At 36.5% G+C, this 23,313-nt stretch overlaps 1 protein-coding gene across 7 annotated transcripts in view; it reads right to left on the reverse strand.

Annotated features, from left to right (window-relative positions):
* The window catches only part of LOC110463223 (mediator of RNA polymerase II transcription subunit 12-like protein), a 45,365-nt gene extending 23,771 nt beyond the window's left edge, over nucleotides 1-21,594 (reverse strand). For 5 of the 7 annotated variants that reach the window (XM_021517644.1, XM_021517642.1, XM_021517645.1 and 2 more), the window contains exons 1-22: nucleotides 21,486-21,594; nucleotides 19,397-19,459; nucleotides 18,653-18,691; nucleotides 17,274-17,378; nucleotides 16,693-16,773; nucleotides 15,410-15,569; nucleotides 14,683-14,870; nucleotides 14,328-14,438; nucleotides 13,760-13,902; nucleotides 13,200-13,470; nucleotides 12,759-12,858; nucleotides 10,135-10,271; nucleotides 9,292-9,423; nucleotides 8,759-8,885; nucleotides 7,926-8,146; nucleotides 6,630-7,322; nucleotides 6,012-6,175; nucleotides 5,389-5,497; nucleotides 4,434-4,564; nucleotides 3,602-3,712; nucleotides 735-876; nucleotides 272-401 (exon numbers count right to left, since the gene is read on the reverse strand). In XM_021517644.1, the coding sequence (XP_021373319.1) occupies nucleotides 272-401; nucleotides 735-876; nucleotides 3,602-3,712; nucleotides 4,434-4,564; nucleotides 5,389-5,497; nucleotides 6,012-6,175; nucleotides 6,630-7,322; nucleotides 7,926-8,146; nucleotides 8,759-8,885; nucleotides 9,292-9,423; nucleotides 10,135-10,271; nucleotides 12,759-12,858; nucleotides 13,200-13,470; nucleotides 13,760-13,902; nucleotides 14,328-14,438; nucleotides 14,683-14,870; nucleotides 15,410-15,569; nucleotides 16,693-16,773; nucleotides 17,274-17,378; nucleotides 18,653-18,691; nucleotides 19,397-19,459; nucleotides 21,486-21,578 (3,451 nt within the window). In that variant the 5' untranslated portion in view covers nucleotides 21,579-21,594. The remainder of the gene's footprint in view (nucleotides 1-271; nucleotides 402-734; nucleotides 877-3,601; nucleotides 3,713-4,433; nucleotides 4,565-5,388; nucleotides 5,498-6,011; nucleotides 6,176-6,629; nucleotides 7,323-7,925; nucleotides 8,147-8,758; nucleotides 8,886-9,291; nucleotides 9,424-10,134; nucleotides 10,272-12,758; nucleotides 12,859-13,199; nucleotides 13,471-13,759; nucleotides 13,903-14,327; nucleotides 14,439-14,682; nucleotides 14,871-15,409; nucleotides 15,570-16,692; nucleotides 16,774-17,273; nucleotides 17,379-18,652; nucleotides 18,692-19,396; nucleotides 19,460-21,485) is intronic. The other 2 variants (XM_021517647.1, XM_021517643.1) reach the window with 1 other exon arrangement.
* Nucleotides 21,595-23,313: the final 1,719 nt, after the last annotated feature.

The raw sequence follows: 23,313 nt of genomic DNA on the forward strand, positions 1-23,313 counted from the left end.
AACATTTGTATCCAGTACACTGTCAATGTGAAACTGTGGGAGCGACATTATTCTTGACTGTAATTTTGTGAGAGAGGAAGTACCATGTGTATCTTTGGGTGAATGAGTCCACATTTTGTTTCATGTACAGTAATTAAGTACAAACATAATCAAATTAATACAGTAATTAAATACAAACATGATTCAATTACTTGTATCAGTGTCTGTCTAACTTAATAAAACTTTGTTCAAAAGAGATACAAAAGTATAAAGATACACCACTGGTGCCTACCGGAGGGTTTGGCGGCCAGGAGTGATGGAAGCACAACATGGACGACCAAGTCTTGCAGGGAAAAGCAGTGGCGGGCAATCAGGATGGCAGTGAAAACAGCCAGGGAATCATGGATGGACATGTCTCCAACCTGCAGTAGACAATGATCACCTCTTAAAATTAGTGGTAGAATCTCTTCATGTTAAAGGCAATTTTTCTTCACCAGAAAACAATTTCAAAAACTATTTAATTGTCCCTCTTTTCACTTTTAGGGACAATTTTCTTTAATAACACAAATTCATTTTTTTTATAATAAATTTAAGTTAGGGTTGCTTTACAGCTACTTGAAAGGTGAATAAAACATTTGGACAATAATCTTTTATTTTTGTTCTTACATTGTAGTTTTATCTGCCACATGTTCTAAACAATAATATATTTGATGGCAGTCTGATACTTTACTGGGAGATATGAAAATGCTACGTACATCAACCTGTGTTAGCACGTCTATGAATCCACAGCTGTGATTTGATGAGCAGCACAAAGCCTGTAGTACTCCCAGCCATTCAGAGCTCAGACTGTTACAGCGTGCTGTCAACTCAGCACACAACACAGAGATACTATTCAGTCTGAAACACAACACAGAGATACTGTTCAGTCTGAAATAACACAACATGGAGATACTGTTCAGTCTGAAACACAATACAGATATACTATTCAGTTTGAAACAACACAACATGGAGATACTGTTCAGTTTGAAACAACACAACACAGAGATACTGTTCAGTCTGAAACAACACAACATGGAGATACTGTTCAGTCTGAAACACAATAAAGATATACTGTTCAGTTTGAAACAACACAACATGGAGATACTGTTCAGTTTGAAACAACACAACACAGAGATACTGTTCAGTCTGAAATAACACAACATGGAGATACTGTTCAGTCTGAAACACAATACAGATATACTGTTCAGTTTGAAACAACACAACATGGAGATACTGTTCAGTTTGAAACAACACAACACAGAGATACTGTTCAGTTTGAAACAACACAACATTGAGATACTGTTCAGTCTGAAACATAATACAGAGATACTGTTCAGTCTGAAACATAATACAGATATACTGTTCAGTCTGTAACACAACACAGAGATACTGTTCAGGCTGAAACACAACACAGATATACTGTTCGGTCTGAAACACAACACAGAGATTCTGTTCAGTCTGAAACACAACAGAGAGATTCTGTTCAGTCTGAAACATAATGCAGATATACTGTTCAGTCTGAATCACAACACAGAGATACTGTTCAGTTTGAAACAACTTAACATGGAGATACTGTTAAGTTTGAAACAACATAACACAGAGATACTGTTCAGTCTCAAACACAACACAGAGATACTGTTCAGGCTGAAACACAACACAGATATATTGTTCAGTCTGAAACACAACAGAGAGATTCTGTTCAGTCTGAAACATAATACAGAGATTCTGTTCAGTCTGAAACATAATACAGATATACTTCAGTTTGAAACAACACAACACAGAGATATTGTTCAGTCTGAAACACAACAGAGAGATTCTGTTCAGTCTGAAACACAACACCGATACACTGTTCAGTCTGAAACATAATACACAAATACTGTTCAGTCTGAAACATAATACACAAATACTGTTCAGTCTGAAACATAATGCAGATATACTGTTCAGTCTGAAACAAAACACAGATATACTGTTCAGTTTGAAAGAACACAACATGGAGATACTGTTCAGTCTGAAAAATAATACAGATATACTGTTCAGTCTAAAACACAACACAGAGATACTGTTCAGTTTGAAACAACGCAACACAGAGATACTGTTCAGTCTAAAACACAACACAGAGATACTGGTCAGTCTGAAACACAACACAGATGAGATACTGTTCAGTTTGAAAAAACACAACATTGAGATACTGTTTAGTCTGAAACATAATACAGAGATTCTGTTCAGTCTGAAACATAATGCAGATATACTGTTCAGTCTGAACCCCAACACAGAGATACTGTTCAGGCTGAAACACAACACAGATATACTGTTCGGTCTGAAACACAACACAGAGATTCTGTTCAGTCTGAAACACAACTCAGAGATACTGTTCAGTCTGAAAAACAACACAGATACACTGTTCAGTCTGAAACATAATACAGATATACTGTTCAGTCTGAAACAACACAACAGGGAGATACTGTTCAGTCTGAAACACAATACAGACATACTGTTCAGTTTGAAACAACATAACATGGAGATACTGTTAAGTTTGAAACAACACAACACAGAGATACTGTTCAGTTTGAAACAACACAACACAGAGATACTGTTCAGTCAGAAACACAACAGAGAGATATTGTTCAGTCTGAAACACAACACAGAGATTCAGTCTGCAACAACACAACATGGAGATACTGTTCAGTCTGAAAAACAATACAGATATACTGTTCAGTTTGAAACAACACAACATGGAGATACTGTTCAGTCTGAAACAACACCACACAGAGATACTGTTCAGTCTGAAACACAACACAGAGATACTGTTCAGTCTGAAACACAACAGAGAGATATTGTTCAGTCTGAAACACAACACAGAGATACTGTTCAGTCTGAAACAGTCTGAAACACAATACAGATATACTGTTCAGTTTGAAACAACACAACACAGAGATACTGTTCAGTTTGAAACAACACAACACAGAGATACTGGTCAGTCTGAAACAACACAACATGGAGATACTGTTCAGTCTGAAACAACACAACATGGAGATACTGTTCAGTCTGAAACACAATACAGATATACTGTTCAGTTTGAAACAACACAACACAGAGATACTGTTCAGTCTGAAACAACACAACACAGAGATACTGTTCAGTCTGAAACACAACACATATATACTGTTCAGTCTGAAACACAACACAGAGATACTGTTCAGTCCGAAACACAACACAGAGATACTGTTCAGTCTGAAACAACACAACATGGAGATACTGTTCAGTTTGTTACAGTATGTGGTCAAATCTGCATATGTTAAGACACTGTTCTTTCTGAAACAATGACACACTGTTCAATCTGATTGACAACCTAACTGAACACAATGTATAACAAACAGGTGAAATTCAAGACTCATTAATCATTCTTCTTCCTTTGACACATATAGAAACTTCATTTCAGATTTGAAACCAAACAGTTAGGGGCAAATGTGAAAACTCCTCCGAAGAAACAATTCTTGGTGTTCTATTCTTTATACAGAAACTTCACTAACACTGTATCTTTTTTTTTTACAAGTCAAAAATTGGAAATCAATTTAAACTTTACCTGTCAACCTTCTGCGAGTTACATATATTCAGCATGGCATTGCAGACAAAGCTGTAGCGGTTGGCTGGGTTGTCATACAGCTGTTTGGTCAGAGATGTGTCCGGCTGGGATCTAAAACAAGTCAAAGGAAGGTTCGAATACAGAGAATATTGAACCTTATGTAATATAAGAATCAAGTCAGCTATACTCATAGTTTGCGTCTCATGATTGCTGTAAAACAAGTAAAATTTAAATTTGATTTTGTTATAAAGAATTCACAATAAACATGCTTAATCAATCAGTACACATATTTTACTCTATAAAAGCGTTATCATCTAAACACTTTTTCCAGAAAAAAATTAAGCAAATCTTTGCATATAAAACAAACGAGGATTTTTTTTCCCGAGTCTTATGGTACTGTGCAACATGAAATGTTCGTTGTGTATAAACATTCATGGTTTTCATGGTTGGTTGCTATTGAACCATGAAAGTAAACGAAATTTGGATGATATACGTGTCTACTGTTTGTTAATATAGGATATCCACAAAAGTTTGTACCACGAAACGATCTAAAAGGCTATGAAGGAGATTTTCAGAATATGAAGTGTTTTTGTATAATTCAGTTCTAGATCTTGTATCTTGACATACACTCACTCTCCTACAAAACTATGGAAATGCTTGTACAGTAGTTATAAAACACATTTTCTCAGACATTCACACAAATTTGCTTGGGTCATCGAAACTTTTAATGGTGTTACTTAAAATAAGAAACTTATTATGATTTGAATATATGGATGTCTTTAACACTTTACATCTTTTTATAATACATATCCAACAGGATCTCTGTACTGACTTGACGGAGGCCATGAAGTCCATCATGAAGGTGGGATCCCACAGTAAATTAGAGGCCGAAGGATTGATGTCTGCATACAGAGTCATCTTTATCTTCTTAAATGAATTACTGAACATCTCAGATTTCTTGTCCTGAAAGTCAAAATAGTGAGTTGTTTGTGAAGGAAGATAAAACATTTTCAAATCACACATCAAAACCGAATGTGACACTTGTACCACAGCTGTCTATTAGAGAGATACCATCAAAGTCATGTAAGTATGAGGAATCTAGTAATTAGCTGTGCACAATTTTGTACTGTGGCCATGATTGCCTTTGGGGAGACATTTCATTATTTGAATATTGCACAATATTTCATTCTCAAAACAGAGACATCTATAGTATAAATATTTGCTATAATTGGGGTTTCTGTGAGATTTAGGGTCTCAAAAAAGTACAAAACTATATATGCTTGAAATTTGGTTTGTCTAACATGATGAAGTAGAAACACTTTAATGGTAATCCTTAATTAATTGTATTGGGGGTAATGGGAGGCACTGGTATGTGGAGTTAACACCAGATCTGCCCAACTTTCCTGATATTAAATCACTTATAAGATTTCATGGGTGGTGGGGTCTCTGACAAAGGTGCCTCCCACGCTTCCTCTGTGGTTAATTCTTGAACAGACCCAATGGACATGTTCTTTTGGGGGGTTTTGCTGATGTGATGTCCACAAAAACTTACGCAGGTTTGAATGCGTGTTGGTATGTAGTTACAATTTTTTTTCACAATTTTCTTTCATTTCTGTTTTACAAATTGATATTATTTGTTTAAGTAACAGTCTGCAATGATTTGAACTTTATGAACATGTTCATAGCAATGACCTGCCATTCTATCTACGTTAAGGACTGATACGAAGCACAGCTGATAGTAAACAGACTAATGTGTGCATTCGTACCCAACATATATGGAACCATACCCTTAAGTAGCTACACGAGGTGTAGGCGTTGTAGAGATACACAAGGATGCACCGCTCTGCTGATGTACAAACAGCGGGATTATACACATCCTTCACTGCTCCTATCAACCTACAACAGAGAGCACAGGCGTTATAGACAAATACAACAATAAATAGGTTACCTGATTTCCCCCTACAGAATCTGAGAATAGCATTGTTGTTACCTGATTTCCCCCTACAGAATCTGAGAATACCATTGTTGTTACCTGATTTTCCTCTACAGAATCTGAGAATACCATTGTTTAAGATCTAAAGCTGCGTATAGTTTTATGACACTTAATTCACTGGTTCACAACATACTTTCCCAACAGATTCTGTAAATATGCATGTGTTTTGTGGTAATCTCATTTTAGCAATTTTTTTTAATTCAAACATTGTGCTTAATTATGATAGCAATACTAGAAATTCCTGTCAACTGCTTTTCTATTGTATATAAAATATTCCTTAATGTGCGATTCTGTTAAAATTTGATAACGTGCTAAATGAGAGTGTGTTAAAATAAGTATGTTTACTGTAACTCCATGTTAACATATAATAAACAATTATGCACACTTCACCACAACCATCAATGAACAGCTACTGACCCCTCGAAGGCCTGTATGATGAGGTCCTGGGAGACGAGGAGGTAGGGGTGGTACTTCCTGAACACGCCCACGATACACAGACACAGGAAGGTCGTGTAGTTTCCAGCTAGACTCGACGTCTGGCTACTCAGTGTGTGCTCAACCATACCCAACTCCTTCAACAGCTGAAAATACAAAATCAAAATATCACTGAAAAGCTCAGCGTACTTATATATTTATCATTAAAAAAGATATAAAAAAATCTTTATTGTTCTCTATAAATGAGTAGGGTTGCAAAGATATCAAATTAGCTTAATTGAAGAATATTCATCAGACTATGGCATACAGCAACTTTCACCAAGAGATTTAAACGTCATCAAACTCTCAAGACTTCTCAGCTAACAAGGCCTGGAATCGACAAATCATTCCTTTTGACATTCAGTAAAAAAATACATACTCTGTATTCATCTTAACGTTTCAATACCAATCATGTTTATCTTGCCTTCAATATTCCAACTTTCTGTCAATCAGGATTTGTCTATTGATGCTCTTCAGATAAGTAAATCAAACTATATTACATGTGCTAAAAACATGCTTCATGTTTCATAGAGAAAGTAAAGTTAACCAGAGACTACCCACCTTTACTGAGAATTCCAGGAGACCATATATATTGAGGGAGTACTCCATCAAATCAAACAAATAGGAGATGTTGTCGACCAGGGGCAGATAACTGGAGTTACCCATGGTGAAGCTGTTGATCTGTTCCAGTACTGCGTCTGTACACTGCGCTGTAACCGCATGCTGGTCAAAGTATGACAATTTTTGATATTTTCCAAAAATTCCTTCAAATATTTGGTCAAAATTCGTAACTACAGCAACAAGAGATGTGTCACCTGGTTCCTTTTCCTTTCTCTTTTTGACCTTTCCAAGGTCACCACTACCTGTGTCCACACAATTTTTCTTACTGAACAATTTCAGAGTTTCTTTGGAGATTTTTTTGACGTAGTGTCTAGCATCGTCCCTGGCTTTCCCTACACCATACATGACGATGCCACGCTGATTACATTCATGGACCGCGTCCTTTGGAATCGGAAAATGCTGTGCGTAGATCATGTGACGTGAAGGTCCCTTAGGCTGTTGTAGGGCCTCCATGCCGGCATGTGTGTGACCCCCGACACTTGGGATAGGCTGGTCTTTCTCAGATTTGACCGACTTGACCGAGGCAGGTTCCTCTGGACTAGCTTTTTGTTCCTCTTTGACATAGTCAAACAGCATGACATAGTCACTGTCCATTGTATTGATATCCATGTCAACCTTGATGTCGTCTTGGTGCTAAAACAAGAAACTCAATCATCAATACACAATCACAATGTATTTTAAACAGGTAAATGCCACAGTGGTTTTAGAAATGCTTGAGTGATTCATACAACAAATACAGTTAAAAGAGAGACCTAAAATAACCTGATGCTTGGTCTTCTTTCTATAGTTGATCCCTCAAACATCTTTTATTATTGTATTTGAGATGATGAACAAGATTAAAAAACCAAACCTATCATTACTTTGTATTTGACTGACTTGGTAAGAAACCAGACCTACCACTACCTCATATTTGATTGACTCAGTCAGAAAGAAGACCTACCATTACCTCCTGTTTGATTGACTCAGTCAGAAAGCAGACCTACCGTTACCTCCTGTTTGACTCAGTCAGAAAGCAGACCTACCATTACCTCCTGTTTGATTGACTCAGTCAGAAAGCAGACCTACCATTACCTCCTGTTTGACTCAGTCAGAATGCAGACCTACCATTACCTCCTGTTTGACTGGGTCAGAAAGCAGACCTACCATTACCTCCTGTTTGACTCGGTATTGACTCAGTCAGAAAGCAGACCTACCATTACCTCCTGTTTGATTGACTCCGTCAGAAAGCAGACCTACCATTACCTCCTGTTTGATTGACTCGGTCAGGGACTTGATGCTGGAGAGGTCCATGCTGTCCACACCAAGCTGGGGCACAGTTGTGGGTGAGGAGAGGTCCCCTCGAGATATCAGTGTACACATGTAGGCATCGTGAGAGAACACATCGTGACGAATCAGCTCACAGAACAGCTGTATCAGGTTAGCGAAGCCTTGTCTACAGTCATCTGAGGGGTTGTCATCTAAAATAAAATCATCAATGAATGTTGATATACATCAAGGAATTTGGGTAAGAAAAGATAATTAGCAGCAGATGAGACATGTTTAGTATAGATGTATAGGACCATAGCCATCAAGCCCCAATCACAGATACCACCATAGAATTGGCCGCCAAAGAATATATTTTTTTTATGAAATTGGACAAATGAAAGTTAGACTCAATTAATGATCCTGTGTTTGGGTGCGTTACACAACCAAAGGAAATTTTGCATCGAGACAGCTGAAGGATGAAGTTTTGTGAAAGCTTTAAGTTGTCAGCAGCAATCCCCTAACACTTAAAGCTTCGGAAACAATGCATTAAAATACTGTTTTTAAAATATGAAATACAAAAGAACCTAAGTAATTGTAAATGCCATTTTTATTCAATATAGTTACTGTATTTTACTTTATTTTTCATGAATACCTATCTCGACAATTTGTCATATTTGTTTGGATTTTGCTTCAATAAACACCTAAACAAAAGCATGTTTTACGGTTTTCTTAATATGTTCAGATAAATTTTCATAATATCTTTCACAATGGACACTATTTGCAAATGTATGTGAAAGAAATGTCTCATGAATGATTTACACTACCTAGGACCGGTGCCCTTTCATCCAGGAAGCTCATGAGGAGGCCTTGGAAAGCCGGGAGTCCCGACGGGACCATAGCATCAGATCCTAGGGAATCCTTGTCGTCTATGATATCAGAGTCACCAAACTTCTGAAACAAGAAAGAGAAACATGTTTGTTTAAACAGGAAACAGGCTGGTGCCAGTAATTTTATCAATAAATATTGTTAAAAAAGTTTTTAATTTAAGTTTTTACATGGATGAAATTCTTTTGAACTGCAAAATAAGTCAGGGGTTTCATCTGTATTTAAGATTTCTTTCTTCATTATTCATAAAATACACAAGAAGAAAAGAGAATAATTTTCAACTAAATTGTATTTTACAATATGATTATTTACCATTGTTTGCAAATTCTATTTAACAAAATGTTTGAGTAATTCCTTCTGCTAAAGTGTTGAACAGAAAAGTGTTTTAGTTGATTTTTGCATCAATAAGTCCACTCTTGTTGAAAATTTGTCCAAAACAAACCGAAAGACTGTTAGTCTTCAACCAGCTCACCTCTGTCCTAAGTTCGTTCTGCCGTTTCTCCATGAGTTTGGCCACCACCACTGCCCGGTAGTTTCCTGTCCGCTGTGTACTGACGGCCCAGTCTATCAACAGGTGGATGATGGGTTCATCTGCCACCATTGGCTGGAAACAGAAATATATACAGTTCAACATAGTTATACTTAAAGAGGAAAATGTACATTATACACCCTGTAATCACTATTTTCGTTTGATTTGTACTAAGTATTGGTAAGTAGGGCATACATAAATGTCGCCTTTTCAACAAATGAAAAATGAAAACAGAATTTTCTCCAAGATTTCTACACATTTACAGTGGTTAAAAGAATGTATAATTTCATAAATAAAACAAATGAAAACAGAATTTTCTCCAAGATTTCAACACATTTACAGTGTTTAAAAGAATGTATAATTTCATAAATAGAGTAATAGCCAGTAGGCAGATTTTGGAAAATTCCACGAGTACAGCATATATTTTTGTAATATGAAACATTTCACTTGCCCTGAAAATCTACTAGACATGGGTTTTTGTAATTGTAAACCCATTTTAATAAAACATGAAAATTTCATTTATTTTTTAAACATTAAATGGAAGTTTTTTTCCCTTCAAATTTAACCATACCTAATCAGATTATTTTTCATTGAAATCTGAAAGTAAAATGTGGTAAACATATAAATTTTAACTTAAATTTAGACACAAAATAATATGTAAATGTACAATAGTTTAGCGAGTACTACCTGCAGTACATGTATTAAGACTGTCCATACATACCTCTATGCCCTCCTTTGCCTGGTTGATGGAGAAGCAGTACATGTATTAAGACTGTCCATACATACCTCTATGCCCTCCTTGGCCTGGTTGATGGAGAAGACCTTGTTATACAGAGTGTCCAGTGAGTTGTTACTGTCCACCTTGTCAAAGTTGTGTCGGTCAAGCATGTCCAGTACCTCCAGCCTCTTACTGATGGTGAAACCTAGTCACAAATAAATTATCCACACTTTATATTTTTGCTTCTCTTCACCGATACATTAGAAAATGTTTGTATTTTTGTCACTTATGACACATTTTCATATTATCCTGATAATGAATCTAAAACAATGAACAGTTTAAATAATGTAAATGATAAACTTTTTTCTTTTCTAGTGTGATTACAAACACATTATTTAAAAGAAAAGTAACAGATATTTTTCTCAATGTTTTAACTTGTAGTTCTTTAGTTCGACTGTTGTTACCCCTAATAAACTGCTGACAACTTGTAGATCTTTAGCTCAACTATTGTTACCCTAATAAACTGCTGACAACTTGTAGATCTTTAGCTCGACTGTTGTTACCCCTAATAAACTGCTGACAACTTGTAGATCTTTAGCTCGACAGTTGTTACCCTAATAAACTGCTGACAACTTGTAAATCTTTAGCTTACCTGTTGTTACCCCTAATAAACTGCTGACAACTTGTAGATCTTTAGGGGGACAGTTGTTACCCTAATAAACAGCTGAAAACTTGTAGTTCTTTAGTTCGACTGTTGTTACCCCTAATAAACTGCTGACAACTTGTAGATCTTTACCTCGACCTAATAAACTGCTGACAACTTGTAAAGCTTTAGCTTGACTGTTGTTACCCCTAATGAACTGCTGACAACTTGTAGATCTTTAGGGGGACAGTTGTTACCCTAATAAACAGCTGAAAACTTGTAGTTCTTTAGTTCGACTGTTGTTACCCCTAATAAACTGCTGAAAACTTGTAGATCTTTAGCTCGACTGTTTTAACCCCTAATAAACTGCTGACAATTTGTAAATCTTTAGCTTACCTGTTGTTACCCCTAATAAACTGCTGAAAACTTGTAGATCTTTAGCTCGACTGTTGTAACCCCTAATAAACTGCTGACAACTTGTAAAGCTTTAGCTTGACTGTTGTTACCCCTAATAAATTGCTGACAACTTGTAGATCTTTAGCTCTACTGTTGTAACCCCTAATAAACTGCTGACAATTTGTAAATCTTTAGCTTACCTGTTGTTACCCCTAATAAACTGCTGACCACTTGTAGATCTTTAGCTTGACTATTGTTACCCTAATAAACTGCTGACAACTTGTGAATCTTTAGCTTACCTGTTGTTACCCCTAATAAACTGCTGACAACTGGTAGATCTTTAGCCGGATAGTTTTTACCCTAATAAACAGCTGAAAACTTGTAGTTCTTTAGTTCGACTGTTGTTACCCCTAATAAACTGCTGAAAACTTGTAGATCTTTAGCTCGACTGTTGTTAACCCTAGTTGACTGCTGACAACTTGTAGATCTTTAGCCCGACTGTTTTTACCCCTAATAAACTGCTGACAACTTGGAGATCTTTAGCTCGACAGTTGTTACCCAAATAAACTGCTGACAACTTGTAAATCTTTAGCTTACCTGTTGTTACCCCTAATAAACTGCTGAAAACTTGTAGATCTTTAGCTCGACTGTTGTTAACCCTAGTTGACTGCTGACAACTTGTAGATCTTTAGCCCGACACTTGTTACCCTAATAAACAGCTGAAAACTTGTAGTTCTTTAGTTCGACTGTTGTTACCCCTAAAAAACTTCTGACAACTTGTAGATCTTTAGCTCGACAGTTGTTACCCAAATAAACTGCTGACAACTTGTAAATCTTTAGCTTACCTGTTGTTACCCCTAATAAACTGCTGAAAACTTGTAGATCTTTAGCTCGACTGTTGTAACCCCTAATAAACTGCTGACAACTTGTAAATCTTTAGCTTACCTGTTTTTACCCCTAATAAACTGCTGACAACTTGGAGATCTTTAGCTCGACAGTTGTTACCCCTAATAAACTGCTGACAACTTGGAGATCTTTAGCTCGACAGTTGTTACCCAAATAAACTGCTGACAACTTGTAAATCTTTAGCTTGACTGTTGTTACCCCTAATAGACTGCTGACAACTTGTAGATCTTTAGCTTGACTGTTGTAACCCCTAATAAACTGCTGACAATTTGTAAATCTTTAGCTTACCTGTTGTTACCCCTAATAAACTGCTGAAAACTTGTAGATCTTTAGCCCGACTGTTTTTACCCCTAATAAACTGCTGACAACTTGTAGATCTTTAGCCCGACAGTTGTTACCCTAATAAACAGCTGAAAACTTGTAGTTCTTTAGTTCGACTGTTGTTACCCCTAAAAAACTTCTGACAACTTGTAGATCTTTAGCTCGACCGTTGTTACCCCCCTAATAAACTGCTGATAACTTGTAGATCTTTAGCTCGACTGTTGTTACCCCTAATAAACTGCTGACAACTTGTAGATCTTTAGCTCGACAGTTGTTACCCTAATAAACTGCTGACAACTTGTAGATCTTTACCTCGACTGTTGTTACCCCCTAATAAACTGCTGACAACTTGTAGATCTTTAGCTGGAGTGACTTACCCCTAGTTGACTGCTGACAACTTGTAGATCTTTAGCTGGAGTGACTTACCCCTAGTTGACTGCTGACATTTGTCTGAGGACCAGCGCACCTCAGCAGCACGTCCACGCATCTTTAACTGGTTCTCTACAGCACGAATCTGAGCTCGTATCTGAGAGAAAACATTTAATGAATCAGGCATGAACAGGTAACGCTCCTGAGTGTACTCTGTATGACAGCACTGTATAGTAACTTCTCCATGGCAAAATACTGTTGAAGCAATTATTTTTGACAATTTTTTTCTTAATCTACAATTTTGTATGTACCATAACAAGAATTATTGCCTGTGATTGTAATAATGTTTTGACTGAAATCGAAATTAGGTCTTGCATGTAAAAGTCAACAGACAGACCACCTGGGCAGACATAGATTTTCATTACCTGAATAAATCTGTTGTTTTTACTTCACAATAATTTTAAATCTATACCACTTGTTCACAATGACTGTACCTACCTGGGGATTTTCCGGTCCTGGGGGCATAGGCAGACTTGAGGGAGCGCAGGGGAGGTGGTCGAGAGCAGAACCACACAGGACAGACGATGTGGTTTTGTTGTCGCCCAGAGTGTTCCAGATGAGAGAGGTGGGACACAACAGCGTGATAACTTGGAGAGTGGCGCTCAGACTCAGGATGATACCTCTGTGTTGGGGACAGTTGTTGTACTGAGAGAAAACAGCCGCTAGTGGGTTCTGGGGCATGGCCATGTTACCACTGGCTGGAGTTATACTGAAAAGGCAATTTCAGTTCACCAGTTGAGCTTTTATACCGTAATTTACTAAACCATAATGTAGTAAAACATACCGAACTATAAATATAATGCAAGACCTATCAGTTCCAAGATCCATGATTGCAAGTGTTTCAAGATTTCTAGGAAAAACATAATACATCTGTCCAACAATTATTTTTTAACTGTAAACTTCAGAGTTCTTTACTTCTATTTTGATTTACACAGTAGAAACCTACAAAATTATGCTTGCTATTATTTTGAATCAATTCCAGAGTTTGTTGTACTTACGCAGTGCCAACACTGTTGACCATAGGTGACTGTGTCTGAGGTGAGGCCCCTCCTGAGTCTCCACACAGCTGGGCAATCTTTTTCGCAGCAAAGTAGGCCAGACGACGCGATAACAACACCGACATTGTTACCTCATCCAGATACTGAAAAATACATGAAGTATATAAACAGTACTGACAAACACATGAAGTTTATTATTATCTCTAAGGGTGCTGACAAAATATAACTACAGGTGAAAGTAAAGTGTTTTTTTCCTTTCTTTAAGGGAACAGATATCTGTTTTTCTGTTTGAAATTGACCAAGCAATCAAAACAGTTTTAACATGGCTCTATATCTCTTTGTAAGTATTAAATGACTTTGTTCATTAATCTAAATTAGAATGACAGAACCTACCGGTATATACATTTTCTTTTCAATTTTAAAATTTTAAAATTACTCTACATTAATATTTTTACTTTGTCTGTCACAAGGTAGATGAAACATGATATCTTTGTTCATTCTTAATTTTTTTCTGAGTGATTAAACAGAAAGCATACTACATGTATAACCCTCACTGTAATTAACTTACCTGTAACACCTGAGCCATTACAAGTTTAAGCACTGTATCCTCCGTTTGTTTCAATTTTTCCAACAAGTCTATCAGCCAGGTGAGGAACTCATTCCGGTCAAGCAGCCCTTCCTGTTCACATGAAACGGACAACACTGTATAACTGGAGTGATAGATTACACAAAAAGAAAGTCACACACTTTTCAATTATTGAAGAGTCTTTTCCTTGCATTTAGTTCCACACTCTTTGAAATATTAAAACTACCAGTACTATTTATCAATTATTTACCCATCACAGATATGGAAGAAATCACATTTCCTGACTGTAACATAATTCATATTGTTAAGTCTATAAATACTGCAATGGGTCACGTACATCATACATATGCCTTGCTAGTTTACAGGAGTAGTGCCACTGTTTGATGGCGAGATCGAGGTCGACCTGGACATTTGTGTTGGTGGACACAGTGAGGAACCCCGTAGGTCCCCCGGTTGTGCCGTGGTATGGGTCCTGGATTTTCTGAATCTGGTCACGCATAAACTTGGTCAGTGACTGGCACCAATCTGTCCAATATATATAAATACATGAAGCTTCCTTCGGTATATTTCCAAAAATTATTTGAGATAATAACACCATTTTTTCATTTTTTAAGTTGCACCATAATATATATCAATGAAAATTAGTTATATAGAAATAACTAAAATTCATCAGATTTAAAAATTCTCTGTAGCAAAATATTTGAACAGATATTGAAAAAAAAAAATGAATTGCTGATGATTTTGTATATACACGTAGTATGATTTGAAAATTTGCAGTCAAATGTCTAACAAGTCATAAATTATTACCTAGAAATTATATTATGATCAAATAGCATTTTAAAACATCTCTGTGTAAAGTGAAAATGATCTGTCAATAGTCTAACTTAAATGAAACATTCAATATTTTATTATCTATAGTACAAGTGAAATGATTTGGTAAGGGTTTCCTTGTATAAAACAGCTTAGGTCATGAGATCAGACATGCCAAAGCAGACTTTTTTCTGTCCTCTGAACAAAATTATGCCCCTCTTCAAATCATCAAGACTTTCAACATCTCCACTTACCAACAGATTGGTCCACCATTTGCCGTTTCTTAATCTTACTCTCTTGCATAGCTGTATTGTAGGCTGCAGTCATTTTGACCATCCAGGCAGCCTTCATCATGGGCAGGGAAAACTCACAGAGAGTGGAGAATAGCTCATCTCTTTTGTTAAAGGTAGGCACCTGGAAAAGAAGAAGGAACATGACCATCTGTCAAAGTGGGCATCTCCTAGGTCATTTATAAGCTTACTGTCTTGGTATAACAATAATACTATGACTTACTCCTGTAAAAGTTTAAGAAGACAGAGTTATACAATGATGCACCAACATTCGTAGCTAGATTATCACTGTAACAATGCAATTTATCATGTTAACTCTTCCCGTACCGCAACCCCGGTCCAGATTCCGTACCGCAACCCCAGTCCAGATTCCGTACCGGAGGTACTTATTAGACTTGCCCCCGCACATATAACAAAATGGCGAATTATTAATGTACTTTTTAGACTAGGTGTAACTGCTGCAAGAATGAAACATGTAACTGGAACAAATATTGTTATTGTTTCATGTTTTTGTTCAAAGTAAACACTTCTTCATTTTCGCAACATAATGACCAACTGGCATCTGATTAAGACTGAGAAATCGACATTTGTCTGGCAACAAACGATACGATTCCTTGTACTTAACACAGCGTTGTAGTGCAGGTTCCAAATGGGGATTGATTATGGCTACGAATGTGGAGTCGTTGATTTTTTTTCTAAATACAAGAAGATTTCATCAAGACTTGTATTAGAATATTCATATTTACTTCCATAAGTCTCAACAAATATTTGTTGAGTTTACGAGTGTTCGTATCAAATTAAGTTGCCGCCATATTGTTTATATTTGAGGCACCAAACGCAAACATCTAACGGCAAATGCAAAAACAATAGGTCACATAATAAAAAAAAAGTGTACTCTGCACATATAAAAATATAATTCTTCCCAACTGATGGGTGCTGATTTGAGCGACAATTAATTGTATTTCGCGACAGTCTCGTGCGATAACCAGCTGAACATAAGACAGGTTACACCAAAGTCTCTTGTCGTGTGTACACGACAACGGGGATGAGACGGCCTATCATTTTGTCGTCTTAACAACGGGGACCAGGATGACATATTAATGTTGTGTGTACACGACAACGGTACGGAAAGAGTTAAAGGACCATAAACAATAGGAACTATTACCGCCCCTTATTCATTTTACAACAATTCAGTATTTTTATCAGTAGGATACATTAAACAAATATATTAGGTCTATAGAGCAAACCTTCTTTCCAAGTTGGAATAACGACTTGTTGCCTTCTAAGTCCTTGAACCATGCCTCCATAGCATTCTTGTTTTTGGCAGCCTGAAAATTGAAAAAATATAATCATCATTAAATTGTTAACATAGACATTGAAAAGAGAGACAAAAAATAGCTTGTCAGCATGTTGTGTTTTCTGTTATTATTAAAACAAATTAAAACGTAAAGTTTGAATATACTCTAGAATTTCTGTTCGGTAAAATTGTTTAATACCAGTAACATGATTTATCAATTCAGGTCATCACTCAAAACATGAAGCATAAAGGATAGCTACAAATCAGAATAATCATAATGTCTCCTTAGATGGTAGAAGTGTCTAAATTCATACTGACAAAGATTGATGGAAATGTTGTTACAAACATTAGTCTGTAGTAGTCCCTGTTGGAGGTTTTTATGTTGCTTCAACATATTCTCAATATTGAGTAACTTTTTTTTTCTATTTCATTCTCTTTTAATAATAAATTGAACATCAGTAGGTATGTTATACCTGGAGACATATGTGTGCTCTGAGAACAAAAGTCTGAGATTATTTTAAGAAAACTTACCGGCCAAAAATTGTCTTTGGTAGGACACTGTTTCTTTTTGGATGTGTCTTGAAATGTGTTAACTTCTTTCTTTTTCTCCAATACTGAGATAAATTCAGTACCAAACTGTGCAAAGAGAAATGATACAAATTAAGCATTTATGAAAGAAAAACATTCACTTTTGTAGTAAGCAGCTATATAAAAGGTATACTTCTGTGATATCTCAAACAATGAAGACAAAATTAATTTGAATATTTGTCAAATTTTCATAATAAACTGCTTCTTTTGTACTGAATGAAAAAGATCTGAGTACAGCGAGTAGTAAGACTTCCATAAAGAGATGACAGTAATCTATAAATAGAAATATGAATCAGGTGTTAAAGGAAATGTGTGGTGGAGTGTTACTGGGTGTATCAGTGTTACATGGTGGAGTGTTACTGGGTGTATCAGTGTTACATGGTGGAGTGTTACTGGGTGTATCAGTGTTACATGGTGGAGTGTTACTGGGTGTATCAGTGTTACATGGTGGAGTGTTACTGGGTGTATCAGTGTTACATGGTGGAGTGTTACTGGGTGTATCAGTGTTACATGGTGGAGTGTTACTGGGTGTATCAGTGTTACATGGTGGAGTGTTACTGGGTGTATCAGTGTTACATGGTGGAGTGTTACTGGGTGTATCAGTGTTACATGGTGGAGTGTTACTGGGTGTATCAGTGTTACATGGTGGAGTGTTACTGGGTGTATCAGTGTTACATGGTGGAGTGTTACTGGGTGTATCAGTGTTACATGGTGGAGTGTTACTGGGTGTATCAGTGTTACATGGTGGAGTGTTACTGGGTGTATCAGTGTTACATGGTGGAGTGTTACTGGGTGTATCAGTGTTACATGGTGGAGTGTTACTGGGTGTATCAGTGTTACATGGTGGAGTGTTACTGGGTGTATCAGTGTTACATGGTGGAGTGTTACTGGGTGTATCAGTGTTACATGGTGGAGTGTTACTGGGTGTATCAGTGTTACATGGTGGAGTGTTACTGGGTGTATCAGTGTTACATGGTGGAGTGTTACTGGGTGTATCAGTGTTACATGGTGGAGTGTTACTGGGTGTATCAGTGTTACATGGTGGAGTGTTACTGGGTGTATCAGTGTTACATGGTGGAGTGTTACTGGGTGTATCAGTGTTACATGTACAAATTAACCTTGAACACATTATTTTGAAAAAGTACTGACATAGACAAATGATTTCTCTAACTGCATTCAGCTTTGTTCCAGGGAATGGAAAACAGAAGTCTTATAATTATATAATGATAAGGATGTAAACGATCTACCAGTTGATTTATATATAGCCTGTTTGCTGTTGATCGTATACAAAGTTAGACAATTTTGAGAAATTGAGAACTTACCTGTTCTTGACTAATATTTTCTCTTCGAGCTGATCCATACTGTACATAAAAGAGATAACCATTTTCATTAATACATGTATTCTAATACATATATGTATTTGATTATTTTCATTAATTTCTTGCTGTTCAAAGAGGGGATCCAGTACTAGTCTACAGGAAGCCTTTCAAAAATGCTACACAGCAACCAATCTTTTCAAGTCTTCACATTAGAAATTATTGGAAATTGTCACTAACTCTGGTTTTTAAAGTCATTAGCATTGGGTGTCATTGTACTCTTGAAAATTAATGATATGGAAATTATCCACACTGCTAAAGTAATAAGTAAAGTGAAATGGTACAAAATCGTTCATGTACCAATAAAAATGTGCACAATTTGTGAAGAAATGACATCATCTAATAATATCAATCCTCATAGCTGAACAGAAACTCTAACTGATGACTTATGTTTTTATATGCATTATAAACTGTATTATTACTAAATATCTATCGCAATGTTTCTACAACATAATGAAATACATTTGTATATATGTACCAGCAGTCAGTTTTATCAATCTAAGCATACAGTGAGAAATTTTGTTTTCAAATATGGATGTGACATAAGGGTGAGGACAATTTTAATCCCTTATGAAGGGTAAAGCCTGAAAGCTTGTATGGAGAGTGACAGCTTATATATATTTAACACAGTATTAGCACTATTCAGTGATTGATTTTGATCATTCTATCTATACACAGGATATAACTTACCTCGTCACCAAAGGTTTGGCTGTTAATGAAACCATGCTTGACACTAGCTGATGTAAGTTCATCCTATAATAAGGAAAGATTACATGAAATTATAAAATACTGAAAGGTTCAATAAAAATCTTGAGCATAATACTGGGATAATATCATAATAAGGAAATCAACATTAATCTCGTTTCTGGTAAAACTTATAAAAAGAGGAAAAAACTTCCTCTTAAAAAAATACTACATATAGCAAAGCATAATCTTGTTATTATGCTAATGCTTTTAAGCGAAGTTTCAATAAAAACATCTGCAAAGTACCATCAGGTCAGAGGGGATCACTTAAAAAGCTAACAAGAAATAAATATTGCTAAAAAATGCTTGGAGATAATTGTTGTGTTTTCCAAATCTTGGTAAGGTTCCATATCTGCATCAGGAAGGCATGTTTAATTTCAGCTACAAGTGTCAAAATAATTCTGAAGATACACTGAAGTTCACTGTGTATTGCGAATAATTACTGAACAGTGATCTAAAATATCTCTTAGATAACAAAACCTAGATTATATTACTGTGTCAACACAAGTGTTCACTGCTCATTAGGTTAGCTGGTGAGTCTCATCAGCCAATTACTCATAAGTTAAGTTAAAGTTACTTTCTAATACAGGAGCAGATAGAGCTCCTCTACACTGGACTGAAAAATTAATATAAAGTTAAAGATCATTGTTATCTAAATTTACCCTATAAATTTGGCCCTATTGTTAGTGGTTCTGTCAAGACAGGTTTTGTCCTGTAGCGTTAAAAATTAAGTTTGGGGCATCAATTGGGTTAATGGAAACTAAGTATGATAGTCAGTTCCATGTTTGGAGATTTGCCGTCAATTTGGGAGAAACGGGAGATTGCTGTTTTAATGCTCAATACCGGGAGACATCACTTGTATGTAGTTACTTAATTTTCATCCATTTGGTTAATTCCATCATTGTGTAACCTGTGAAAGAGACATGCAACAACCAAACTGGGATTTGAACCCAGGACCCTCCGAACTCTAGACGGATGCTCTACCAATTGAGCTATGGATCTAGTTGCAAACGATCGACCCCGTCCAGTTCCACTACATTTCTTTCTCATTTTTCAAAGTCTTTGCCACTGAAGACACAACTATTAACAACCCTGATTCAGCTTTCCCCGTATCAAGCATTCACAAAGCGCTTGAAACAAGGGTTGGCAAGCTTGGCAATTTTGTAACAGGCAAAAGAGAAATGCACGGTCAGACCAGGATTCGAACCCGGGTCCTCAAAACTCTAGACGGACGCTCTGCCAATTGAGCTGCCTAGTCGTCGACGATCGACCAAGTAGGATATATGTAGACCAGATGTAAGCCTATTTAATAGGATGAAGATTAGTGATAAAGATAGTGCCATCGCTGGGGCTTGATCCTGCGACCCTTGGCTCTCCAGCCCGATGCTCAGAATCAGACAGCTCTACTGCTGAGCTAAAGGGAAATTCCCTAAAGCTGACACTTGTAAGGCAACCTAATCAATGCTCATCTTTTACACTATTCTCCCCTTTTTCAATCACCAACCCAGGTTCTTTGACTCCCCGCCAAGGGTTCTCCTACCTTGAACGGTGAGGGTCAGCGGCACCAGTTTATAATAAGACGATGCATGAAAAGTGATGAAGATAGTGCCGTCGCTGGGGCTCGATCCCGCGACCCTTGGCTCTTCAGTCTGATGCTCTACTGCTGAGCTTAAGGGAAATTCCCCAGCTGATACTTGTAAGGCAACCTAATCAATGCTCATCTTTTACACTTATCTCGTTTTTTCGATACCCTCTCGAAAAGTCGAGGGAGTTCTGATGAGGTATTCCATTTTGTGCACCCGGGGAATCATTTCCAAGCAAACATGAGTGACTCAACTAACGACTGCAGGTTATACCCAAGAAATACATAAAATGAAAACGGAAGGTATCTATTCGTGATACAGAAACAGAAGTCGATGTGTATGTGCATAATCAGTCTTTGTTCAGGCCGTGCTTTCAAAACAAAAGACGGCCATAAGTTGCAAATTGACACAAAAGTTTGGCTGTTATTGTTTTGCATAGGTCAACACTCTACCTCTTTTTGCTTTGGATCTTGAGGATACACATCTGGCGGCCCCAATTTCGGCTTTTTAAGAGGCCGAAACTCTTGAGACGGGTAGGCAGACATCTTGTCCGCTAATGAGTCTGGGTCATTTCTTGTTTCTGTCTATGTTCAGCAAAGTTGTATGCAAAGTAAACGCAGAACTAACCCAGAAGCCAAGTTAATGCATTCTGGGATTTAACTTCCTACCGATTTGGTATGGGGCCCACCATGGGGAATTCGTACAATACAATTTAAATTTTGAAGTATCTCAAATTAATTTTTTAGTTACTTGTAAAAAACATACGTGCGTGTATCATGGTGGTAAATGTATAACGTGATGGAGAAAATTTTAAAATGGACAAATTATAACAATAATTAACTCAAGGCCGCTTCTGTCTGAGTTTATTATTTTTTTAAACATACAACTATTCATGGGAAATATAATTGAATGTGCATACGTTACTATATCATTGCATGTCAGACTATGTTGCCTTGATCTCGCATTTTATTGTAAATTAATCAATTAGAATGAGTTTCTACTGATTTTCGTTACTCATTCCTTGCCACTAACAATCCAGGCGAGTTTTCAAGAAATGTGTGCTGTATGTTACATTTAAGACTGTCTTAGATGTTGGCAAATCCTTATAATTGATAAAAAAAAAACAAAAAAAAAAACACACAATTCTTTGTGGTAGATTGCCATGTAAGTATTTTTTTTCATAACGCCCGTTTTAGTAAATGTATGCGCGTAAGTTATTTATATCAGAGACGTATATAGTGTGATTACATGTAATATATATATACGTCTCTGTTTATATCTTGTACTTCTTGCACTTTGAGTTTTGAATAATGTGTATTTTGATGTAATATTTTAGATACAATTTTGTGTTTAATTTCATATGCTAATTAATATTCAAGTCCTGGGCTCATATTTACGAAACCGTTATCATTCTCAAGCATATAGATTCTGTGCTCAAACCAGTGTTCTTGTTACTCGCTTAAATCATGCAGAATGATCATTAAGTCAAATGTAAACATTAAAAACAGTATTCGGCTATAAGTCTCTTCAAATGTTTTCCGGAATCATTGACAAAATAGGAATGTTTTAATTATTTATTACCAGAACAAGAAATTAGGCTTGAGCACAAAATCCATGCTTGAACATGAGAACGACTTTATGAATACTGACCCTGTACTTTAATTAGGAATCACGTCATTGTGACTCTTATAAACATACTTTATGAATTGATTTACATAATTATGACGCAATGGCCATTGTCAGTCGTCATATATCATTGAATGCTCTCATAGGCAGCGGGATGTAACAAAGGGAGATAATGTATGTGTCCCTTTTGTGCAATTTGAAGTTGCTGAAATTCTCATCTTATATGCATTAGTCGATTAGAACTTCCCGATAAAGATCAGTTTCATCTTTGACAAATATCAATGTGTCAATGTTTAGGGTCTATTAAATAGTGACTGGTACCGTTTCAGCTTACATTTATCATTTGGGTAAGTTATCATGAATTGATGATCGTATGCCTCGTCTTTGTAAGAACTATAACAATCTAGAAAACGAGGTACATTTTTTATTGTACTTACAATATGTCAGCGTCACGTCGATCATATCTTGGTTGAAGGCAAATGAAATAAGGTTGATCTGAATAAAATTGATTAATAATGGGTTTGCAATGGGAAGGGGACCATGTGTGTGTTGATGATTTACAATGGGAAGGGAACCATGTTTGTGTTGATGATTTGTGGATGATTTGTAATGGGAAGGGAACCATGTTTGTGCTGATGATTTGTAATGGGAAGG

Source organism: Mizuhopecten yessoensis, unplaced genomic scaffold (assembly GCF_002113885.1).
Source record: "Mizuhopecten yessoensis strain PY_sf001 unplaced genomic scaffold, ASM211388v2 scaffold10879, whole genome shotgun sequence".
NCBI classification, from domain to species: domain Eukaryota; kingdom Metazoa; phylum Mollusca; class Bivalvia; order Pectinida; family Pectinidae; genus Mizuhopecten; species Mizuhopecten yessoensis.